We start from the raw sequence: 21,606 nt of genomic DNA, 5'->3' as shown, positions 1-21,606 counted from the left end.
GAGAAACAAGATTCTCTGGTCTGACGAAACCAAGATTGAACTCTTTGGCCTGAATGTCAAGCGTCACGGTCTACGGTGAAGCATGGTGGTGGCAGCATCATGCTGTGGGGGTGTTTTTCAGAGGCAGGGACTGGGAGACTACTCAGGATTGAGGGAAAGATGAACGGCGCAAAGTATAGAGGTCCTTGATGAAAACCTGCTCAGGACCTCAGACTGTGGCGAAGGTTGACCTTCCAACAGGACAATGACCCTAAATACACAGCCAAGACAACGCAGGAGCGGCTTCGGGACGGTCTCTTAATGTCCTTGAGTGGCCCAGCCAGAGCCCAAACTGCTTTAACGAAACAGTGACTAAATACGGAAGTGGTCAGATGACGCAGATTCTAAGCTACAGGACTGTTTAGCTAGCATAGACTGGAATATGTTACGGGATTTGTCCAATGGCATTGAGGAGTTTACCACAGCTGTCACCGGCTTCATTAATAAGTGCATCAACAACGTTGTCCCCACAGTGACTGTACGTAAATATCCCAACCAGAAGTCGTGGATTACAGGCAACATCCGCACAAAGCAAAAGGCTAGAGCTGCCTCTTTCAAGGAGTGGGACATTAATCCGGACGCTTAAGAAATCCTGCTTCGACCTCTGACGAGCCATCAAATAGGCAAAGCGTCAACACAGGACTAAGATCGAATCCTAGAAATGATCGCTTTGATGCTCTTCGGATGTGGAAGGGCTTGCAAACTATCACTGATTACAAAGGGAAACCCAGCTGCGAGCCTACCAGACTAGCTAAATGCCTTCTATGCCTGCTTCGAGGCAAGCAACACTGAACCATGCATGAGTGCACTAGCTGTTCCGGACTGTGATCACGCTCACCGTAGCCAATGTAAGAACGTTTAAACAGGTTAACATTCACAAGGCACAAAGGCCAACCAGATTACCAGGAAGCATACGCTGACCAGCTGGCAAGTGTCTTCACTGACATTTGAAACCTCTCCCTGACCCAGTCTGTAATACCTACATGTTTCAAGCAGACCACCATAGTCCCTGTGCCCAAGAACGCCCAGGTAATCCGTTGAAACTGAACAAAAATATAAACACAACATGTAAAATGTATAAACTTAAGAAAATATAAACTTAAGAACAAAAACTGAACGACTAAAAAGCACCCTAAGGAAAAGCAAAGCTAAGAAGGTGTTTTAAGATCTCTTTAAAATATGTCCACAGTTTTGTCCCCCCTCAGGTTCTCTGATAGGCTGTTCCAGAGGCTGGAGGCATAGTAACTAAAGGCTGCTTCTCCATGCCTCTTGGTCCCCCTCAGGTTCTCTGGCAGGCTGTTCCAGAGGCTGGAGGCATAGTAACTAAAGGCTGCTTCTCCATGCCTCTTGGTCCCCCTCAGGTTCTCTGGTAGGCTGGGGTCATAGTAACTAAAGGCTGCTTCTCCATGCCTCTTGGTCCCCCCTCAGGTTCTCTGGCAGGCTGTTCCAGAGGCTGGAGGCATAGTAACTAAAGGCTGCTTCTCCATGCCTCTTGGTCCTAGGCTTTGGGATAGTTAAAAAACCTGTGCCAGAGGAATCTACTGGGTACAGAACTTAAAAGCATGTCTGACATGTATTGGGGTGCACAATCGTGGATTGATTTAAAAACCAATATAATAATCTTAAAATGAATTCTAAAACCAGAGTAATGTGTGCTCTCTGTCTGGTCTTGGTCAGTACCCGTGCTGCACTTGACTAATGGCTTTCTTGGATAGACCAGATTGGAGAGCATTACAGTAGTCAAGCCTGCTTGTAATAAACGCATGGATGAGTCTCTCTGTATCAGCCTGAGAGAGAAACGGTCGCACCTTGGTAATGTTCCTCAAATGGTAAAAAACTATATTGGTCACATTCCTAATGTGTGATTCAAAATTGAGTTCCGATTCTAAAATAATACCTCGGTTTTGTATCTGGTGTTTTGTCTTTATTGCCCATGAATTCAAATGTGCCGTCAGATTTTCTCTGTGCTTTGGCTCCAACAATAAGTACCTCTGCATTAACCCTTTTTGCACAATTATTTCTTTGGACTCATCATATACTCTGCTGCTACTGTTTATCTCTCCTGCTGCCTAGTCACTTTACCCCTAGTTATAGGCATTCAGAAAGTATTCGGACCCCTTGACCATTTCCACATTTTGTTACGTTACAGCCTTATTCTAAAATGTATTAAATTCCTCATCAATCTACACACAATACCCCATAATGACAAAGCAAAAACTGTTTTTATTTGTTTTTGCAAATGTATATATTTTATTTTATTTACATACAGTACCAGTCAACAGTTTGGAAACACCTACTCATTCAAGGGTTTTTCTTAATTTTGTACTATTTTCTACATTGTAAAATAGTAGTGAAGACAAACTATGTAACCAAAAAAGTGTACCTTTTTTTTATTTTAAATTCTTCAAAGTAGCCACCCTTTGCCTTGATGACAGCTTTGCACACTCTTGGCATTCTCTCAACCAGCTTCACCGGGAATGATTTTCCAACAGTCTTGAAGGAGTTCCCACATATGCTGAGCACTTGGCTGTTTTTCCTTCACTCTGCGGTCCAACTCATCCCAAACCATCTCAATTGGGTTGAGGTCGGGTGATTTGTGGAGGCCAGGTCATCTGATGTAGCACTCCATCACTCTCCTTCTTGGTCAAATAGCCCTTGCCCTGCCTGGAGGTGTGTTGGTTCACTGTCCTGTTGAAAAACAAATGATAGTCCCACTAAGCTCAAAACAGATGAGATGGCATATCGCTGCAGAATGATGTGGTAGCCATGCTGGTTAAGTGTGCCTTGAATTTTAAATAAAATCACTGACAGTGTCACCAGCAAAGCACCCCAAATTATCACACCTCCTCCATGCTTCACGGTGGGAACCACACATGCAGAGGTCATCCATTCACCAGCTCTGCCTATCACTTACACTCAGCGGTTGGAACCAAAAATCTGTAATTTGGAGTGGAGTACTTTTGTAGTGGTTTCTTGGCAGCAATTCGACCATGAAGGCCTGATTCACGCAGTCTCCTCTGAACAGTTGATGTTGAGATGTGTCTGTTATTTGAACTCTGAAGCATTTATTTGGGCTGCAATTTCTGAGGCTGGTAACTCTAATGAACTTATCCTCTGCAGCAGAAGTAACTCTGGGTCTTCCTTTCCTGTGGTGGTCCTCATGAGAGCCAGTTTCATCATAGCGCTTGATGGTTTTTGCGACTGCACTTTGAAGAAACTTTCAGTTCTTTACATTTTCCAGATTGACTGACCCTCATGTCTTAAAGTCATGATGGACTGTCGTTTCTCTTTGCTTATTTGAGTTGTTCTTGCCATAATATGGACTTGGTCATTTTACCAAATAGGGCTATCTTCTGTACACCACCCCTACCTTGTCACAGCACAACTGATTGGCTAAAATGCATTAAGAAGGAAATAAATTGCAGTGTGCAAAGCTGTCAAGGCAAAGGGTGGCTACTTTGAAGAATCTCAAATATAATATATATTTTGATTTAACACTTTTTTTGGTTACTCCATGATTCCATGTGTTATTCCATAGTTTAAATGTCTTCATTATTCTTCAATGTAGAAAATTGTAAACATTTATACAAATCCTGGAATGAGTAGGTGTGTCCAAATTTCTGACTGGTGCTGTATGTAAATGTGATATTTCAGCTTTTTATTTTTAATACATTTGCTCCAAAAAACGTTTTGCTTTGTCATTATGGGGTATTGTGTGTAGGTTGATGGGGGGGGAATGAATCAATTTTAGAATAATGCTGTAATGTGGAAAAAGTCAAGGGGTCTGAATACTTTCCAAATGCACTGTACATTACAGATGGATTCAATTGTCATTTTTTTGCCAACGATCTAAACAAAATATTGTGTCATAGTGTAAGAAAAATTATAATATTTGTAAAACAATTAAGAAAAATAAAACACGAATATATCTCATTTACATAAGCATTCAACCATTCAACCCTGAGTAAATAGATGTTAGAATCACCTTTGGCAACGATTACAGCTGTGAGTCTTTCTGGTAAGTGTCAGATTTCCACACCCGGATTATGCAACATTTGCCCATTATTGTTTTTAAAATTATCCAAGCTCTCTCAAATTGGTTGTTGATCATTGCTAGACAAACATTTTCAAGCAGATTTCAGTCAAAACTGTAACTCGGTCACTCAGGAACATTCACTGTCTTCTTGGTAAGCAACTCCAGTGTAGATTTGGCCTTGTTTTAGGTTATTGTCCTGCTGAAAGGTGAATTCATCTCCCAGTGTCTGGTGGAAAGCAGACTGAACCAGGTGTTCCTCTAGGATTTTGCCTGTGCTTAGCTCCATTCTGTTTACTTCTTACCCTGAAAAATGCCCATCATTAACGATTACAAGCATACCCATAACATGATGCAACCACCACTATGCTTGAAAATTTGCAGTATTACTTTGCCTTGCTGCACATTTTAGAACATGTTTTATTCTGTACAGGCTTCTTTCTTTTCACTCTGTCAATTAGGTTAGTATTGTGGAGTAACTACAGTGCTGTTGATCCATCCTCAGTTTTCTATCACAGCCATTAAACTTTAACAGTTTTAAAGTCACCATTGGCCTCATGGTGAAATCCCTGAGTGGTTTCCTTCCTCTCCGGCAACTGAGTTAGGAAGGACGCCTGTATCTTTGTAGTGACAGTGTATTGATACACCATCCAAAGTGTAATTAATAACTTCACCATGCTCAAAGGGATATTCAATGTCTGCAACTTATTATATGACTTGTTAAGCAAATCTTTATTCCAGAACTTATTTAGGCTTCCCAGAACATTGGGGTTGAATACTTATTGACTCAAGACATTTCAGCTTTATCATTTTAAAATTCATTTATAAAAATTCCACTTTGACATTATTGGGTATTATGTGTAGCCCAGTGACAGAAAAGTAACATTTAATCCATTAAAAATTCAGGCTGTACCACACAATAAAAGATGGAAAAAGTCAAGGGGTTTGACACTTTCTGAAGCCACTGTATCTAGCTCAATTACCTCGTACCCCTGCACATCGGCTCGGTACTGGTGCCTGTGTATTTAGCCAAGTTATCGTTACTCATTGTGTATTTATTTTTACGTGTTATTACTTTTCTATTTTCTTTCTCTCTACATTGTTGGGAAGGGCCTGTAAGGAAGAATTTCACTGTTAGTCTACACCTGTTCTTTACGAAGCATGTGACGAATAACATTTTGATAGAAATGTAAAGGTAATTTCTGATTGAGCCAACATATGCAACGTTTACCGTGAATGCAGCCTCCGCTAAAGCGGGAACATTGCCTTAAAATGTCAATCACGCTGTAAAGATCAATTTCTGCAATGCCGATTGAATAGAGCCCTTTTCATCTGTGGTCCGGAAGCGGCTCATCAATGTGTGAACTTTTTTTTTGGAACGAGGGGACGGCGTGCTAGGATAGAGCTGCTATTCAAATGGAAACATGACCCACCCAGGATGTTTTGACACAGGTGGAGTAGCTCAGATCAAATGTAATATAACTTTACACTATTGAGCATTATGAACACTGAACATTGCCCTCACACTGTTGTACAGGTTGCCTGCCACCACATAGCATTGATCTCGTCCACAGATATGCCATTCAACAGACTAGGCCTGGCTATATGATCATTTTCATACAGTACATTCTATGTGGACAAGAATGATGCAACTTTTATACAAGCATCTCTCCATCACAGTATGAGACCAATAAAAACGTGTGCAGACAGAAATTCCAGCGACATTGATCATCTATAGAAATAAATGACTGATGCATAAATCTGTATGTGTATAAAATACTGACATGAAAATGTAAATAAATACTTACCATCTACATATGTATTTTATACAGAGATTAAAACATATATAATGCCATTAAATAGCAAAGTCCTGAAGCTTGCTGTTTGCAGCCAGTGCACCTGCGTAGCAACCCTGTCCTGATCTCTAGGCTCCTGGTCCATTTACATGTTGTAGTCATTTTTGGCACAACCGTTGGATTACCTTACACACAAATCTATGGTCAGGATGTCTCCTCTTCCAGGTCTTCTACCAGGTAAGGGTCCTCTTTTTTTAGGGCCTGGTAGAGCTGTTCCTGGGCACGAGGTCCCTTCCTCATAATCATGTCCAGAAGGGCCTTGTTCCTCTGGATCCGTGAACTTATGTTGTCAATCTTCTCTCGCTCCACATTGTTCAGTACTTTACAGTCCTGGAGCTTGAGGAGTATGGGCTGCAATTCACCCATGCATTCCTCCAGTTTCACTCTGTGTTTTGTTATGAAGTCCTCTCCTGAGAGAGTAGGAGGATTGGCAGGAGGGCCTACAGGGAGAGGGCCGGAAGCTGAGAGAGGGAAAATACTATCTTTAAAATACAGTTTAGGATGAAAAAAAAATCAAGATGTATGCTAAACATCGAAGATAAATTATGACCTCAAGTCAATATTATTTTTACTACACAGGAGCCCTACGAATCAGATTTCTTTAATTCCATGTCTTTGTTTATCATTGCGATATCATTAAATTGTGATGTTTATAATTGTAAATCTCAGTGGAATATCAAGTTACCTGTAGAGATGATTTCTGTTGGTGAAACTGCGAATGAGAAAAGAAGACCGTCTGATTAACGGTGATATTAAGACTGCGTCCATTATAACCAAAACTTATGATATAAAGATGTACTAATTCAATAACAACAACTGCAATACTAGTACAGCAACTTTGTGTTACCTGGAAGCCAGACAAGTCTATCCCACACAGACTCTGCACCATCCTTTTCTTTTAGGAGAAGATCAACTTGTTCAACAACAGTTTGTAAGAACAACTGAAATGTTGGGATGTAATTTTCATAGGATTCGAAATCCACAAATGCTGCATCCTGGTGAAAAATACAGTTCGTCAGTTATATAATTTTAATGTGCAAATACATTTTCATTCTCTCTCTCTCTATATCAGATATCACCTTTGGTCTTATTTGATGTTCATCTGTAAGATCAGTGGACAGGGTGTATTCTTGCTTTGGGATTAGTTGGCAGTGAGTGTTAGTTTCAATGTAGGTTTCTTGGTCTCCATTCCTTCTCTTCCACTCCTCCTGTACCTTTGAATGTTTTCATAAAAGCACATTTTGTTATCCAATGTTTAAACTATAACACATTATCCAAGTATTAATGTTACCAAAACATGCATATTCCAGCCAAAGTATTGTTTGACATCTCTGATCTATTCACCTACCTCCCTGATCATAACATTTCTAGGAAGCAACAACACATTAAGGATGGACCTCTTTTTAGGAACAACTGGGAGTTTGTAGAATAACAAGACAAGTGCATGTATAGGGACAGTGGGTGAGTCATCTTCCCTGACGATGCCATAAGCAGAGAATCCACTGATGTTTAATATGACATGTTTGTCGGTTATCTGAACGTCACGGATAAACTCCAAACTGTCATCCATCACATGGGCTACAGACAGGAAGTCACATCCACCCTCTGGGAAAGAAAGAGAACATGTGGAGCTTATTTCTCTGACTTGATTATCAATGATAATAGCTAAATGATGAGATATCAATAAATGATGACGTCATTCGGAATGACAGTGGTCTTGAAGCACTATGTCTTTCATGAAATCGTCACTCACTAGAATGAAGCTCACAGTGTGGGAGTTGTAGTTGACAGACAGACCCTTTAAGGCATGTGAATTTGAACAGGGGTCCCGCAGGCCTCTTGCCTCTCTGTGCTAGAAGCCGCCTGTCCCAGGGGACTGTCCAATAGAGCACTTCCCCCTCCCCCTCCATCCCAAACCCAAGGCCGGTTACACCACTTGGGAACAGACCTGCACTGGGGCACTTGAACCTGTTTCGAGCATATGACAATGACGTGGCATCATGATATGTTCATTTTACATTCTTTAAAAAAGTATCCATTTCAACATGTTTTCCTCTCATATAAATGGGAAAGAAGAACAAGTTACCGGTATGCTCCCCTGCTCTCTTCATATACCTCTGTTACCAAGTTATCAGGAGATGTCTAAAATGTAAAAACAATACCAGTAGATATTGAACCCATAGATAAAATATATGCATTATAACTTCTCTTTCTTTCTTGTCAGTGAGGATCTTATATTACCTGGAGAGGGTCAGTCATACGCATGGCTTGGTCGACCTTTCCTAATACATTCCTTAATAATTGCTCCTTGGTATCAGTTAAGCTTTGAGACAGATTAACTTCAATACGTTCCTCGATCTCCTCTTGCTTTGATCGTTCGCTAGATAAAGGACGACTGGGAAGGCATGACAGGGCATGGTCTACAGAGGGAGATTTGGGTTACAGGAAGAGAGGACAATCTACAAACAGATAGCAAAGAGTGCAAATTGTATTTAGTTATTAGTCTACAACTGAGGTAGCAGGACGATGACATGAGGAACATCGCATTTCCTCTAAATCTATTACTGAGAGGGGAGGGGTGGGAGAAATGACAAACACTGTAGTTACCCTCTATAGAAGTGTTACCTGTGCTTCTGATATACATTATCAAGGAGGAACTTGGAGCATAAACATTATATATTCATTAACATTCTATAATAAGACAAGTCAAGAAGCTGAGGCACTCTGAACACACTGACTAAGAACCTGCACTTACTTCTGATGTGTTCCCTCTTCAATTCATCGGCAATATTATGCAGATTCATGTCCCTCAGGATCCTGAATGTTATCTTCACAGCTTCCTCAGGGCCGAGGATCTGCACCATCTTATCAACTGTGACCTCTAAGTTGGCGTACCTTAGCTGGCTGTCTGGGATTGGAGGAAAGCCGGGCAGCAGGTTGCCAGATTGGAGTAAATTTATTTTTTTCCTCATTTCTTTGCTCAGCTTCATCAGAGTGACCTGCAGCAGGGATCCCTTTATAAAAAGAAAAAAAAGAAAACAGAACAATTTAAAATCTTTCTCGCATGGAGAGCACCCCAAAGAGCAAAGCCTAAATGCCAAGACCAAATGTATTATCATTCATATTTTATACACAATAACAAATTACCTGCATATATGAGTTCCAATGACAGAACTAGGTATGTTTGTGTCTGTGAACCCAAACATCCCCTTTCCTCCTCACCATGACATCTTTGTTTCTTTGAATTGCAGTCCGTTTTTTGTTCTTCATTAGTATATATTTTTTTGTTTGCAGAGGGCCTAGAAACAAAAAGCTCCTCCGTCTTCTCTTTACCCTTGAACAAAGATGATGTGTGACTGCTCGGTGACACTTTCCATGCTCTTTTACTCCCTGTAGTATCACAAGAGAGACAGATAAAAGAAGTATCAGTAACAACAACAATTTAATAAGAGGTAAGTGGGAGTGGGAAAGGCAACATTTGGTAGTCAACCACACACAAAAGCAGCACCATTTTAAAATGTCATACACACCTAGCGAACTTTCATGTTTTCATATAATTTTACCTTGAACATAACATAATCCGGTGATGTAACATGAGCAATGCTATAGTAGCCTAGCGGTTGGAGCATTGAGCCAGTAACCGTAAGGTCGCTGCTCTGCCCTTGAGCAAGATAGTTATAACTTCTTCGGGATCGGTGTCCCTTCCACGGGACGGTTGAGCTAACGTAGGCTAATGCGATTAGCATGAGGTTGTAAGTAACAAGAAAATTACCCAGGACATAGACATATCTGATATTGGCAGAAAGCTTAAATTCTTGTTAATCTAACTGCACTGTCCAATTTACAGTGGCTATTACAGTGAAAGAATACCATGCTATTGTTTGAGGAGAGTGCACAATTTTGAACATGAAAAGTTATTAATAAACAAATTAGGCACATTTGGCCAGTCTTGATACAACATTTAACAGAAATGGAATTGATCAGTCTAAAACTTTGCACATACACTGATGCCATCTAGTGGCCAAAATCTAAATTGCACCTGGGCTGGAATAATACATTATGGCCTTTCTCTTGCATTTCAAAGATGATGGTACAAAAAAACACAATAGAACAGTTGGTTTTTTCTTTGTATTATCTTTTACCAGATCTATTGTGTTATATTCATTCTACATTCCTTTCACATTTCCATAAACTTCAAAGTGTTTCCTTTCAAATGGTACCAAGAAGATGCGTATCCTTGCTTCAGGGCCTGAGCTACAGGTAGTTAGATTTGGGTATGTCATTTTAGGCGAAAATTGAAAAAAAAGGGGCTAATCTTTAAGAGTAAAACACCAGTCTCAACGTCAACAGTGAAGAGGCGACTCCGGGATGCAGGCCTTCTAGACAGTGCCTGTGTTCTTTGGCCCATCTTAATCTTTTATTTTTATTGGCCAGTCTGAGGTATGGCTTTTTCTTTGCAAATCTGCCTAGAAGGCCAGCATCCCAGAGTCGCCTCTTCACGGTTAACGTTGAGACTGGTGTTTTGCGGGTACTATTTAATTAAGCTGCCAGATGAGGATTTGTGTGGCGTCTGTTTCTCAAACTAGACACTCTAATGTACTTGTCCTTTTGCTCAGTTATGCACCGGGGCCTCCCACTCTTTCTATTCTGGTTAGAGACAGTTTGTGCTGTTCTGTGAAGAGAGTAGTTCACAGCCTTGTACGAGATCTTCAGTTTCTTCGCAATGGAATAGCCTTCATTTCTCAGAACAAGAATAGACTGACGAGTTTCAGAAGAAAGGTCTTCGTTTCTGGTCATTTTGAGCCCGTAATCGAACCCACAAACGCTGATGCTCCAGATACTCAACTAGTCTAAAGAAGGCCAGTTTTATTGCTTCTTTAAATCAGAACAACAGTTTTCAGCTGTGCTAACATAATTGCAAAAGGGTTTTCTAATGATCAATTACCCTTTTAACATGATAAACTTGGATTAGCTAACACAACATGCCATTGGAACACAGGAGTGATGGTTGCTGATAATGGGCCTCTGTACACCTATGTAGATATTCCATAAAAAAATAAAAATCTGCCGTTTACAGCTACAATAGTCATTTACAACATTAACAATGTCTGCACTGTATTTCTCATCAATATGATGTTATTTTAATGGACCAAAAAAAATGATTTTCTTTCAAAAACAAGGACATTCCTAAGTGATCCCAAACTTTTGAACGGTAGTGTATGTACGATAAGTCCACTCTCTTTGTCTCTCCCGCTCTTTATCTTTCCCCACCCCCTTTCCATTGTGTAACAAGCCATCATATCGGGTTAGTCCGCTAGGGACTTTTCATTGCATTATGTTAGTAATCAATAACCTATACCGTGTGCGTGTGTTTATGTATTTCTGTGTGATTATTTAGTTAGTAAAAAAATAATTAAGACAGTTTGTGTATCGCTGATTCATCACTTAGGTTAGGATTCGTGCAGATTTACGAAGTCAACGACGTTTAGAATGAGACTGATATGAGGAAAGGGTTGATTGATGACTTATGATATCAATATATTCTTGAGTTAATTCGAGAAACGGTAACTCATTAAATAAACTTTCCCGTGGTGCCCCCAAATTCCTAGTGAGTTAATTGTTACATGATTAATTTAATTGAGTAATAATTAAACGTAGTAGGTAATTATTCAATGAATAGCAGTCATCACATTAATGATAGTCACATGTGGATGTCGATTAAGGCAGCCCCCCGCACCGCTCTGATTCAGAGGAGTTCGGTTAAATGCAGAAGACACATTTAGGTTGTGCAACTGACTAGGTGTTTTGATGTTTTGTGTTTCTCGCTCCTGCTTTTGAGGAAAGGAGCGAATCTTTTTTGATTTTTTTTAATAAATCGACCACAATTACAAACTTCCATATTTTTTGATTGCAAACCGTACGGTTTGTACAATCTTTTATGACATCCTATGCCAAATGTTGCTTGCTGGTAACAAGGTCCTCATAATGCACAGATTGTTTTGTCTTGCTGTATTACCTAGTCTGTAATTATTCCTTAACTTCTCAGCGAGATCAAACCACTTCATCATCTTCAGGATCACCACTGTGATCTTCACAGCATATTCGGGGCTGTAGCTCTGCACCATCTTATCCACTGTGACCTTTGTGTCAGCGTTCTCCAGTTGGTTCCATGGGATGGGGGGAAATATGGACAGCAGGGAGTGAGCCAGGTGACTCAAAAATCTCTTACACTCTTCTGCGCTTAGCATCTCTAGAGTAGCGAGGAGCAGATCTGGAACAGATGGCATTGTGGGGCACATTTCAGTGGCTTTGCTGCTCAACTGCTTTTTGTCCAAGGCACTCAAAGAACTGCTAAACAAGCTGATGCATTCTCCTTTGTCACCGGAAACTCTGCGAGATGAGGATGGTGTTCTGACTTGAAGATCGTTTAATGAGAGACTGCGTTTCAGCATCCCTTTTTGTTGAGGTTTTATATTGGGGTAAAGGCCTTCTGTGAGTAAGAAAGAGAGTGAAAACAGGTTATTGTTTTGCAGTAGATGTCTTCTTACTGAATTATCAGTGTTGAACTATTGAAGAGTTTAATTCCAAAACGCTAGATATCCATTTTCAGAAATATTGTTAAATTAGCTTTTATTGTTATAGTAAATTCTGAAAGAAATTGGTGTGGTTTTTTTTCACTATGTAATCATTGCATGGGGTTGTTCAATGGCAGATTTTAAACAAATCCATGTCTATCACTTGATGGTTTAATTTCAGATAGACAAATAATCATGTTTTTTGCAAATGCTACATATCTGCCTCACTCAGAGGAATAAGTAGTTCTGCTATGTTTTAAGGTCAAATGCAACAACTAAATATTTTATAAAGAAATGTACAAATGATACATTGTGACACACAAATAATAATAATAATTAAATCATTCAAAACATTTACATTTTAGTCACTTAGCAGATGCTCTTATCCAGAGCAAATTACAGTAAGTGCATTTATCTTAAGATAGCCAGGTGAGACAACATCACAGTCAAATATACAGGATACAAACATTCCACAATGGATATATAGTGTTTTGCAAAAAAAAAAAAAAATCATACACATCTAAAATCTCAATAAAAAAATCTGAGAACAGTAATATTTTACACACACACGAAGATACCCATATGCAATCATTTCTGATGAAAATGTAAAACAAATTGTGGATATAGCGTTTTGGAAATAAAGTTAAATTATTTGTCATACTTTTTCAGCAGTTGAAAATAAAACTGAATGACAGACCTAATATACAATTAGGTCTGCCATTCAGTTTTATTTTAGCATAGATCTCATGCACTTCACCTGCTCCTCTCTCAGGAATGGTTGTGTGCAGTGGAGCTGAAGTGGCGGTAATGTCTATGACATCACAGGTCTCATATTCTTCATCTTCTCCTTCAGGAATGCTTATGTGAGGTTGTGGTGACCCCCAAACTTGGTCATCATAGCACATGACGTCACATTCTTCACCTGCGCCTTCTTCAATGTCATCATAGGTCTCCTGGTCTCCACTTGCTCCAGGGGAAGTCAGTATGCCTTTAGAGCATGGAGTAACTTGTCTGTAGTTTATCTCTAACTTTTTTGCAAGATCAAACTGTTTTAAATTCCTCAGGATCCTCAGTGTGATCTTCACAGCGTCCTCAGGGCCGAAGCTCTGCACCATCTCATCCACTGTGTCCTGCCTGTCAGGGTCATCCAGCTGGCTCTCTGGGATGGGAGGAAATACGGGCAGCAGGCTAGTCAAGAACCACTGAAATTGCTCCAGGTTTCCTCCTCTCTCAGTCAACTCCTCCAGAGTGGCCAGTAGCAGTAGCTCCTTAGCAGGCAGCATTATGGTTCCCTAAAACAACCAAACAGGTGAGTTGTCTATGACATGTAAACTGATATAATTTGAGCAAAGAACATGAACACATCCGTATTGTTAGTAGAACATACTAGAATCTTTCAACTGGTCTCAATATCGAATTTCATCATTAGACAGATTAATTTGGGAACTGCCAACACACACACACTCACATTTTGCATACAGTATATTACAGTTTCTTACATTTTAGATTTTAGTCATAGCAGACGCTCTTATCCAGAGCGACTTATTAAGATAGCTACAGATGTAGGATCTTAATTTGACCCGTTTCTCACAGCAGGAAAATAATCCTGCAGCAACATGAAATGTGAATGATTGTGTGGAGTGTAATTAATTTACATTTGTGTAGGGGTTGATACATTTTCTTTAGGGCAACTCAAGTGGAACATATAAAGTGAAAATTACAAACAGAAGCTTAAACCTTGAATCCACTAAGTTTGTATTTTCTGCTGTGCAGGAAATTTCCTGCAACAATAGGGTAATACAATTAAGATCCTACATCTGTAGGTGAGACATCACAGTCCTAGTAAGTAAAATGTTCCTCAATAAAGAAGTTATCAGCAAAGTCAGCTCTAGTAGGAAAAGACAAGTGCATTTTTAAAAAATTTTTTTTTGCTCTGCACTTTTAAAAGGTCCAGTATGTAGCTTTGAGGGCGACCGGCCAAATGTTATAGATCTGTCATTCTCATTGAAAGCAAGTCTGATATGCAGTAGATCCATTCTATGTGCACAATTTCTATGCATCCCATCCTTAAAGGCCCACCTCAGAGGAAGTGCCGCACCTATTTCGGAGAAGGGGCTAGCAGCATCCCAATATGGCAACCTGAGTATGGGCGAGTAGGTGTGTCAAAAGTGGGCGTGTGGAAAAGAGTGGGCGTGTCAAAAGGAAAGGAGGAGTGGGCGTGTCAAAAGGAAAGTAGTGGGCGTGTGGAAAGGAGTGGGTGTGTCAAAAGGAAAGTAGTGGGCATGTGGAAAAGAGTGGGTGTGTCAAAAGGAAAGTAGTGGGCGTGTCAATAGGAAAGTAGTGGGCGTGTGGAAAAGAGTGGTTGTGTCAAAAGGAAAGTAGTGGGCATGTGGAAAAGAGTGGGTGTGTCAAAAGCACTCTGCTTTTACGGTTTTGATTGAGCAGTTTTTTTCCCCCTCTTCCATTTCTTACCATGCAATACCATCCATTGAGCTACCATGCTGATGTTTTTAAGCCAGAGGATGAGTCTGAGTAGTATTTCACTGTTAGTTTTACACAAATAATTGTACATTTTAAGTTATAAAACTGACGATTGTTTATCTTTGACTTAAGTATTGATGACGGGTGTACTGTTGCTTCATGCGTTGTATGCGTGTGATCAAGTATGACTTTCACCCTGATATTGGCTACTAGATAGCTACTTCCCATGCAGTTGCCGGATGGTAGCACATGTCAAGCCGGGAGCAAAGGGCACTGTGTCCCGGTGTTGTTGCCGTTCATGCCCTCCCCATTAAATAGTAGACTGTACAGTGCATTCGGAAAGTATTCAGACCCCTTGACTTTTTCCACATTTTGTTACGTTACAGACTTATTCTTGTTTTTTCCCCTCATCAATCTACGCACAATACCCCATAATGACAAAGCGAAAACAGATTTTGATTTTTTTTCTAATTTATTACAAATAAAAATAAAAAAAACATTATTTACATAAATATTCAAACCCTTTGCTATGAGACTCGAAATTGAGCTCAGGTGCATCCTGTTTCCATTGATCATCCTTGCGATGTTTCTACAACTTGATTGGAGTCCACCTGTGGTAAATTCAATTGATTGGACATGATTTGGAAAGGGACACACCTGTCTATATAAAGGTCCCACAGTTGACAGTGCATGTCAGAGCAAAAACCAAGCCATGAGGTCGAAGGAATTGTCCGTAGAGCTCAGAGACAGTATTGTGTCGAAGCACAGATCTGGGGAAGGGTACCAAAAAAAATGTCTGCATCATTGAAGGTCCCCAAGAACACAGTGGCCTCCATCATTCTTAAATGTAAGACGTTTGGAACCACCAAGACTCTTCCTAGAGCTAGACAAGTATTCAGACCATTTAGTCGGTACTCAATTAAATTTAGCACAGGTAGGCTCCAATCAAGTTGTAGAAACATCAAGGATGATCAATGGAAACAGTATGTTCCTGAGCTCAATTTTGAGTCTGATAGCAAAGGGTCTGAATACTTACGTAAATAAGGCATTTCTGTTTTTTTATTTTTAATAAATGTGCAAACATTTCTAAAAACCTGTTTTTGTTTTGTCATTATGGGGTATTTTATGTAGATTGATGAAAAGTAATTTAATACATTTTAGAATAAGTCTAACGTAACAAAATGTGGAAAAAGTCAAGGGGTCTGAATACTTTCCGAATGCACCGTATGTATCAAGGTGACATCTAGATGGTTATCAATATTAATTATTTATTGTGTAAGCTGCTTTCCTACTTGAAATAAATGTGAGAGAAAAATTGCCACATTAGCTACCGATGGCGACACGACCTTGATACCCAGTAGAAAGCACTTCAAGTCGGCATGCACAACACCGGAGCACTGGTCGCCAGCTTACAATCGACTCGTGGTGCAGCCCAATCAGCCACGCAAAAACGCTTGAGTGGCAACAAATCTGCCCATTTAGCTGATAAGCTTTCCTTACACTCACTCGCCTATACTCCGGGCTGCAGCTACCCATACCTGCTACCCTATATATACAAAAGTATGTGGACATCCCTAAATTAGTGGATTCAGCAATTTGGCCACATCCGTTTTTGACAGATGTATAAACTCGAGCACACAGCCATGCAATCTCCATAGAATGGCCTTACTGAAGAGCTCAGTGACTTTCAACATGGCACCGTCATAGGATGCTTTCCTTTCCAACAAGTCAGTTCATAAAATTTCTGCCCTGCTACAGCTGCCCTGGTCAACTGTAAGTTCTGTTACTGTGAGGTGGAAATGTCTAGGAGCAACTACGACTCAGCAGCGAAGTGGTAAGCCACACAAGCTCACATAACGGGACTGCCAAGTGCTGAAGCGCGTAAAAATCCTACAACACTCACTACCGAGTTCCAAACTGCCTCTGGAAGCAACGTCAGCACAAAAATTATTAGTCGGGAGCTTCATGAAATAGGTTTCCATGGCGGTGCAGCCACACAGAAGCATAAGATCACCATGCAAAATTCCAAGTGTTGAGTAGCACTTGTAGCCATTGGACTCTGGAACAGTGGAAACACATTCTCTGGAGTGATGAATCACGCTTCACCATCTGGCAGTCCGATGGACTAATCTGGGTTTGGCGGATGCCAGGAAAACGCTACCTGCCCCAATGCATAGTGTTAACTGTAAAGTTTGGTGGAGGAGGAAAAATGGTCTGGTGCTGTTTTTCATGGTTTGGACTAGGCCCCATAGTTCCAGTTAAGGGAAATCATAACGCTTCCGCATACAATGACATTCTAGACGATTCTGTGCTTCCAATGTTGTGGCAACAGTTTGGGGAAGTCCCTTTCCTGTTTCAGCATGACAATGCCCCCGTGCACAAAGCGAGGTCCATACAAAAATAGTTTGTCAAGATCGGTGTGGAAGAACTTGACTGGCCTGCACAAACCCCTGACCTCAACCCCATCGAACACCTAAATTGGACCGCCGACTGCGAGCCACAATGCTGGTACGGCTCCGGTTAACTTGAATAAAGAGGAACTTATGTTTTAAAGAACAGTTGTTTTCTTTAGTATTTTTTTAGACAAGAAGATACAACATGGTACCAGGAGTGACACTACTCGCCTTTGACTCACCCATCATCGAGTTTTGGTCGAAAATGCTGAAAGGCGCCAAGAGGCTTCATGTCAACTAGCTATTTAGCTAACTAGCCACTGGGCTAACGAGACTGGGGTAAAGATAACCACTCCGGAGCTAACGGAGCATGCAGTGCATGTAGCTAGTCGTTTGGAGTGCTAGATGGCTAACGACATGGAGCAGCTAAAGCCTCCAAAAGAACTGAAACTTATCGGCAACGTTGAAGAGCAATGGAAGCAGTTCAAGCAGCATTTCACTCTCTATCTGACGGCGATAGGAGCGGCTGAAGAAGACGATGCACACAAGGTCGCACTGTTTCTCACAGGAGCTGGCTCGGACGCCATTTATGTCTACAACAACTTTCAGCAAACGGATGAAGAGCAAGCAGATTATGAACTAGTATTAGCCAAATATCAGTATTTTTGTACTCCCAGAAGAAATGAGACATTTGAGAGGTATGTTTTCAACAGTAGACTGTTGTGGAATTTATTATGGACTTGAAACTGAAATGTCAGTTGTGTAATTTCAGTCAAATTTCACACTCGCTGACACGAGATAGAATTGTCATGGGGGTGAGAGACAAGGGACTGAGAAAAGTTAGTTGGCGAGAATGAATTGACACTAGAAAGAGCAATACAAATGTGTCATGCTAGATAGGTGACTCAGAGTATCATACGGTCCAATGGTGTTCTTAGTAGGGATGCACGATATTAGCTAAAAATACCAACATCGGTATCGGCCCAATGTCTAGTTTAACGCCCTTTGTGCAAAACCGATGTCAAAGCTGACGTGCTATAACGTAGGTACATGACGTAATGACGCCACGTAACATTTTGCGCTACACGTGCTACACAGCATTCCTAACCTAGCCCACAATGTCTGCTGTGTGGATCGAGCAGTCAACAAGTTGAGCAGTCATTTGAAAGAGTAAGAACATTTCAGTGAGAGAACTCAAAGGCGAAGTCCATTAACGCCAAGATAATGGAATTCATTGCCCCTGACAATCAACCGTTCTCTGTCGTGGGTGATGTTGGCTTTCGCGACTGGTCGAGCACCAGTACACACTACCAAGTGCACTATTTTTCAGATGTTGCCCTACCAGAGTTACACAGTAATAGCGTCACTGCTATTAGCTTCACGACATACATACTATGGAACGCAGTTATGGTCTTTGCGTGTCAAAAATGATACAGTAGCACTGTCAAAGCTGTACATAAAAAGTCTGCAAACAAGCCAACACAGGCTATGAACGATGTGTTTACAATACCGCGTTGGTAATAAAGCATCATTTGTCAGACCGCAACTTCTGGGGTAGCTAGCTTTAGCTTGGTATCTAGCTAGCACCAGCCTGAAAACAATGACCAGTAGAAACTGCAGTCATTTTCATTATTCTTAACAATGATTTAGGAATCCTTGTGAGTAAGTATTAGCTAGGTTGCCACTTGTTGTTCGCCTATTGAAATTGAACTTCAGTTCGTGAAAATAAATAGCTAGCCAGCTACTTAACCCTGTTGCCCAAAGCTAACGTTATAAGCAGGCAGCTAGCTTCATCTGGCTATTGATGCTCGACCGGACCGGGTTATGTGTTGTGAAGCTAGCCACAATTAGATGATTAGACACAATAGTGGAATTTGCAGTTTGCCTTCAAAATAAAAGTATGTAATTGACTGTGATGCAAATTAATACAAATAGTAGAATTATGAGTCGGATAAATGCCATAAATACAGGTCAAAGTAGACAAAAGAGCCAATATGTGTTGAGGAAAACGAGGTATTGAAACAATGGGGCCAAGTAATAAAATATATTTTAATTTGCTCCATGGCTCAAGCAGCCAGAGACGGAAGAGGAAACCCCATTCGCTGTTTTTTTTAGGTTCAATTAACTAGGTAGACTAAACCCAGCTTTTATTGCATTTATGTCTATGGGAGACACAAATGTAGACCGGAACCATTTTTTTCCTCTATGATAAAACGCCTGAGTGAACTATCTTAATTTATCGACCATCTTTGCGGTGGCCAAAATGATATATTATATTGCCCAGTCCAGGCGCGATTCGCTGGTGTATTTGATTAATAAACAATGCCATGCTGGTGTGTGGTACCAAAACCCAGCCCTGAAACGAAACGTAGGCCAAAAATAATTTACATGTCATTGCCACGAATTTGCAGTCCTAAATATGATCATACTTTGAGTTACATCGTTGTGCAACCTTTATTTAACTACACAAGTCAGTTAAGAACAAATTCGTATTTACAATGACGGCCTAGGAACAGTGGGATAGATTTTACCTTGTCAGCTCGGGGATTAGGTCCAGCAACCTTCCAGTTGAACATCATGGGTTAGCTCTAACCATGTCTTTCAGATCGGAAAAAGTGGATTTCTGCTCGTGTGGGTGTTCAAGATTTGTTTTTGCGTCTTTTTACTTTTGGTTTTGTACACCACCAACCTATTTAAGGATCCGCCCCTTTTTTTCAATTTTCGCCTAAAATGACATACCCAAATCTAACTGCCTGTAGCTCAGGCCCTGAAGCAAGGATATGCATATTATTTATACCAATTGAAAGGAAACACTTTGAAGTTTGTGGAAATGTGAAAGGAATGTAGGAGAATATAACACAATAGATCTGGTAAAATATAATACAAAGGAAAATCCAACTGTTCTTTTGTATTTTTTTTGTGCCATCATCTTTGAAATGCAAGAGAAAGGCCATAATGTGTTATTCCAGCCCAGGTGCAATTTATATTTTGGCCACTAGATGGCAGCAGTGTATGTGTAACCGATGTGAAATGGCTAGTTAGTTAGCGGTTGTGCGTGCTAATAGCGTTTCAATCAGTGACGTCACTCGCTCTGAGACCTGAAGTGGTTGTTCCCCTTGCGTTGCAAGGGCCGCGGCTTTTGTGGCGCGATGGGTAACAATGCTTCGTGGGGTGTCAGTTGTTGATGTGTGCAAGGGTCCCTGGTTCGAGCCCAGGTTGGGGCGAAGAGAGGGACAGAACTGTTACATATGTACAACGTTTTTGACTGATCCAATGAACCATTTTATTTATGTTCAAAATGTTGTATCAAGACTGCCCAAATGTGCCTAATTTGTTTATTAATAACTTTTCATGTTCAACATTGTGCACTCTCCTCAAACAATAAAATTGTATTATTTCACTGTAATAGCCACTGTAAACTGGACAGTGCAGTTAGATTAACAAGAATTTAAGCTTTCTACCCATATCAGATATGTCTATGTCCTGGGAAATGTTCTTGTTACTTACAACCTCATGCTAATCGCATTAGCCTACGTTAGCTCAACCGTCCAATGGACAGGACACTGATCCCGAATAAGTTTTTTAAACAGCTGAGCACACGCTATTTGGTTATTTTAAAGCTATTTCACAGATGTTTAGATTGTATCTTACAATGATTCTCTATTATGTATGTAAGTCGGTGTTCTCCAGACTAGGGAAATGTTACCCCTCTTAAATTCAAAGACAGTGCTCTAGATGCAAGGACTGACAACCTTTGATATTGAATAAATAGTTATAACCATATTTTGAAGGCATAGAGGGGTTGATTGTTAGGCAACAAAACTGACACCTGCAACTATGGGACAAAATAGATGGGGTTGGCTTATTAGGTTGTTGACAAATATAAACTATATCGTCTCCAAATGTTTATTGAAAACATACATTTGCACAAACACACCGTTGCGGCTGTTGGTTAGCTAGCTGGCTAATTTTAGCCATATTTGCATTTCACATGAAATCAGTCAAAACACATCAAAACAAAACATGGGTATCAATAACAAGATACAACTAGCTGAAACAAGCCACCAACGATTCCCCACATGGCAGCTTCTTGTCATTATTGCTAGCTGTCTGACTGTTCAGAATCATAACAAAGCAAGGCTTCTGGCACCATCGATGCACCACACTTTTTTACATTTTATTTCACCTTTATTTAACCAGGTAGGCCAGTTGAGAACAAGTTCTCATTT

The 21,606-nt window shown here is 40.4% G+C and overlaps 1 protein-coding gene across 5 annotated transcripts; it reads right to left on the bottom strand.

The window, feature by feature from the left end:
* Window positions 1-4,785: 4,785 nt before the first annotated feature.
* LOC106571619 (caspase recruitment domain-containing protein 8) lies at window positions 4,786-20,061 on the bottom strand. Of its 5 annotated transcripts, none has more exons than XM_014144930.2 (13): window positions 19,909-20,061; window positions 13,261-13,795; window positions 11,945-12,418; window positions 9,076-9,318; window positions 8,684-8,942; window positions 8,170-8,348; window positions 8,015-8,070; window positions 7,682-7,896; window positions 7,277-7,533; window positions 7,008-7,142; window positions 6,776-6,923; window positions 6,614-6,640; window positions 4,786-6,389 (listed from the first exon to the last, which is right to left on the bottom strand). In XM_014144930.2, the coding sequence occupies exons 4-13, from the start codon at window positions 9,079-9,081 to the stop codon at window positions 6,073-6,075; spliced, it is 1,599 nt and encodes a 532-aa protein (XP_014000405.2). In that variant the 5' UTR covers window positions 9,082-9,318; window positions 11,945-12,418; window positions 13,261-13,795; window positions 19,909-20,061; the 3' UTR covers window positions 4,786-6,072. The 5 variants fall into 5 exon arrangements, with proteins under 5 accessions (XP_014000405.2, XP_014000395.2, XP_014000410.2 ...); XM_014144920.2 differs by having other exon boundaries at window positions 9,151-9,318; XM_014144935.2 differs by lacking the exons at window positions 11,945-12,418; window positions 13,261-13,795 and having other exon boundaries at window positions 19,909-20,049.
* Window positions 20,062-21,606: the final 1,545 nt, after the last annotated feature.

The sequence above is a fragment of the Salmo salar genome, chromosome ssa01 (genome assembly GCF_905237065.1).
Source record: "Salmo salar chromosome ssa01, Ssal_v3.1, whole genome shotgun sequence".
In the NCBI taxonomy this organism is placed as follows: Eukaryota; Metazoa; Chordata; class Actinopteri; order Salmoniformes; family Salmonidae; genus Salmo; species Salmo salar.
The sequence above is the reverse complement of the archived record's forward strand: the minus strand, read 5'-3'. Positions and strand labels throughout refer to the sequence as shown.

Bases quoted from the DNA above. Each gene is read 5' to 3' on its own strand.
- LOC106571619 (XM_014144912.2), bottom strand. From the start codon at position 19,956: ATGATGTTCAACTGGAAGGTTGCTGGACCTAATCCCCGAGCTGACAAG. The intron at 9,319-19,908 runs GTAAAATCTATC...GTGATACTACAG, and splicing joins CTAATCCCCGAGCTGACAAG to GGAGTAAAAGAGCATGGAAA. The intron at 6,924-7,007 runs GTGATATCTGAT...ATTTTTCACCAG, and splicing joins AACATCAAATAAGACCAAAG to GATGCAGCATTTGTGGATTT.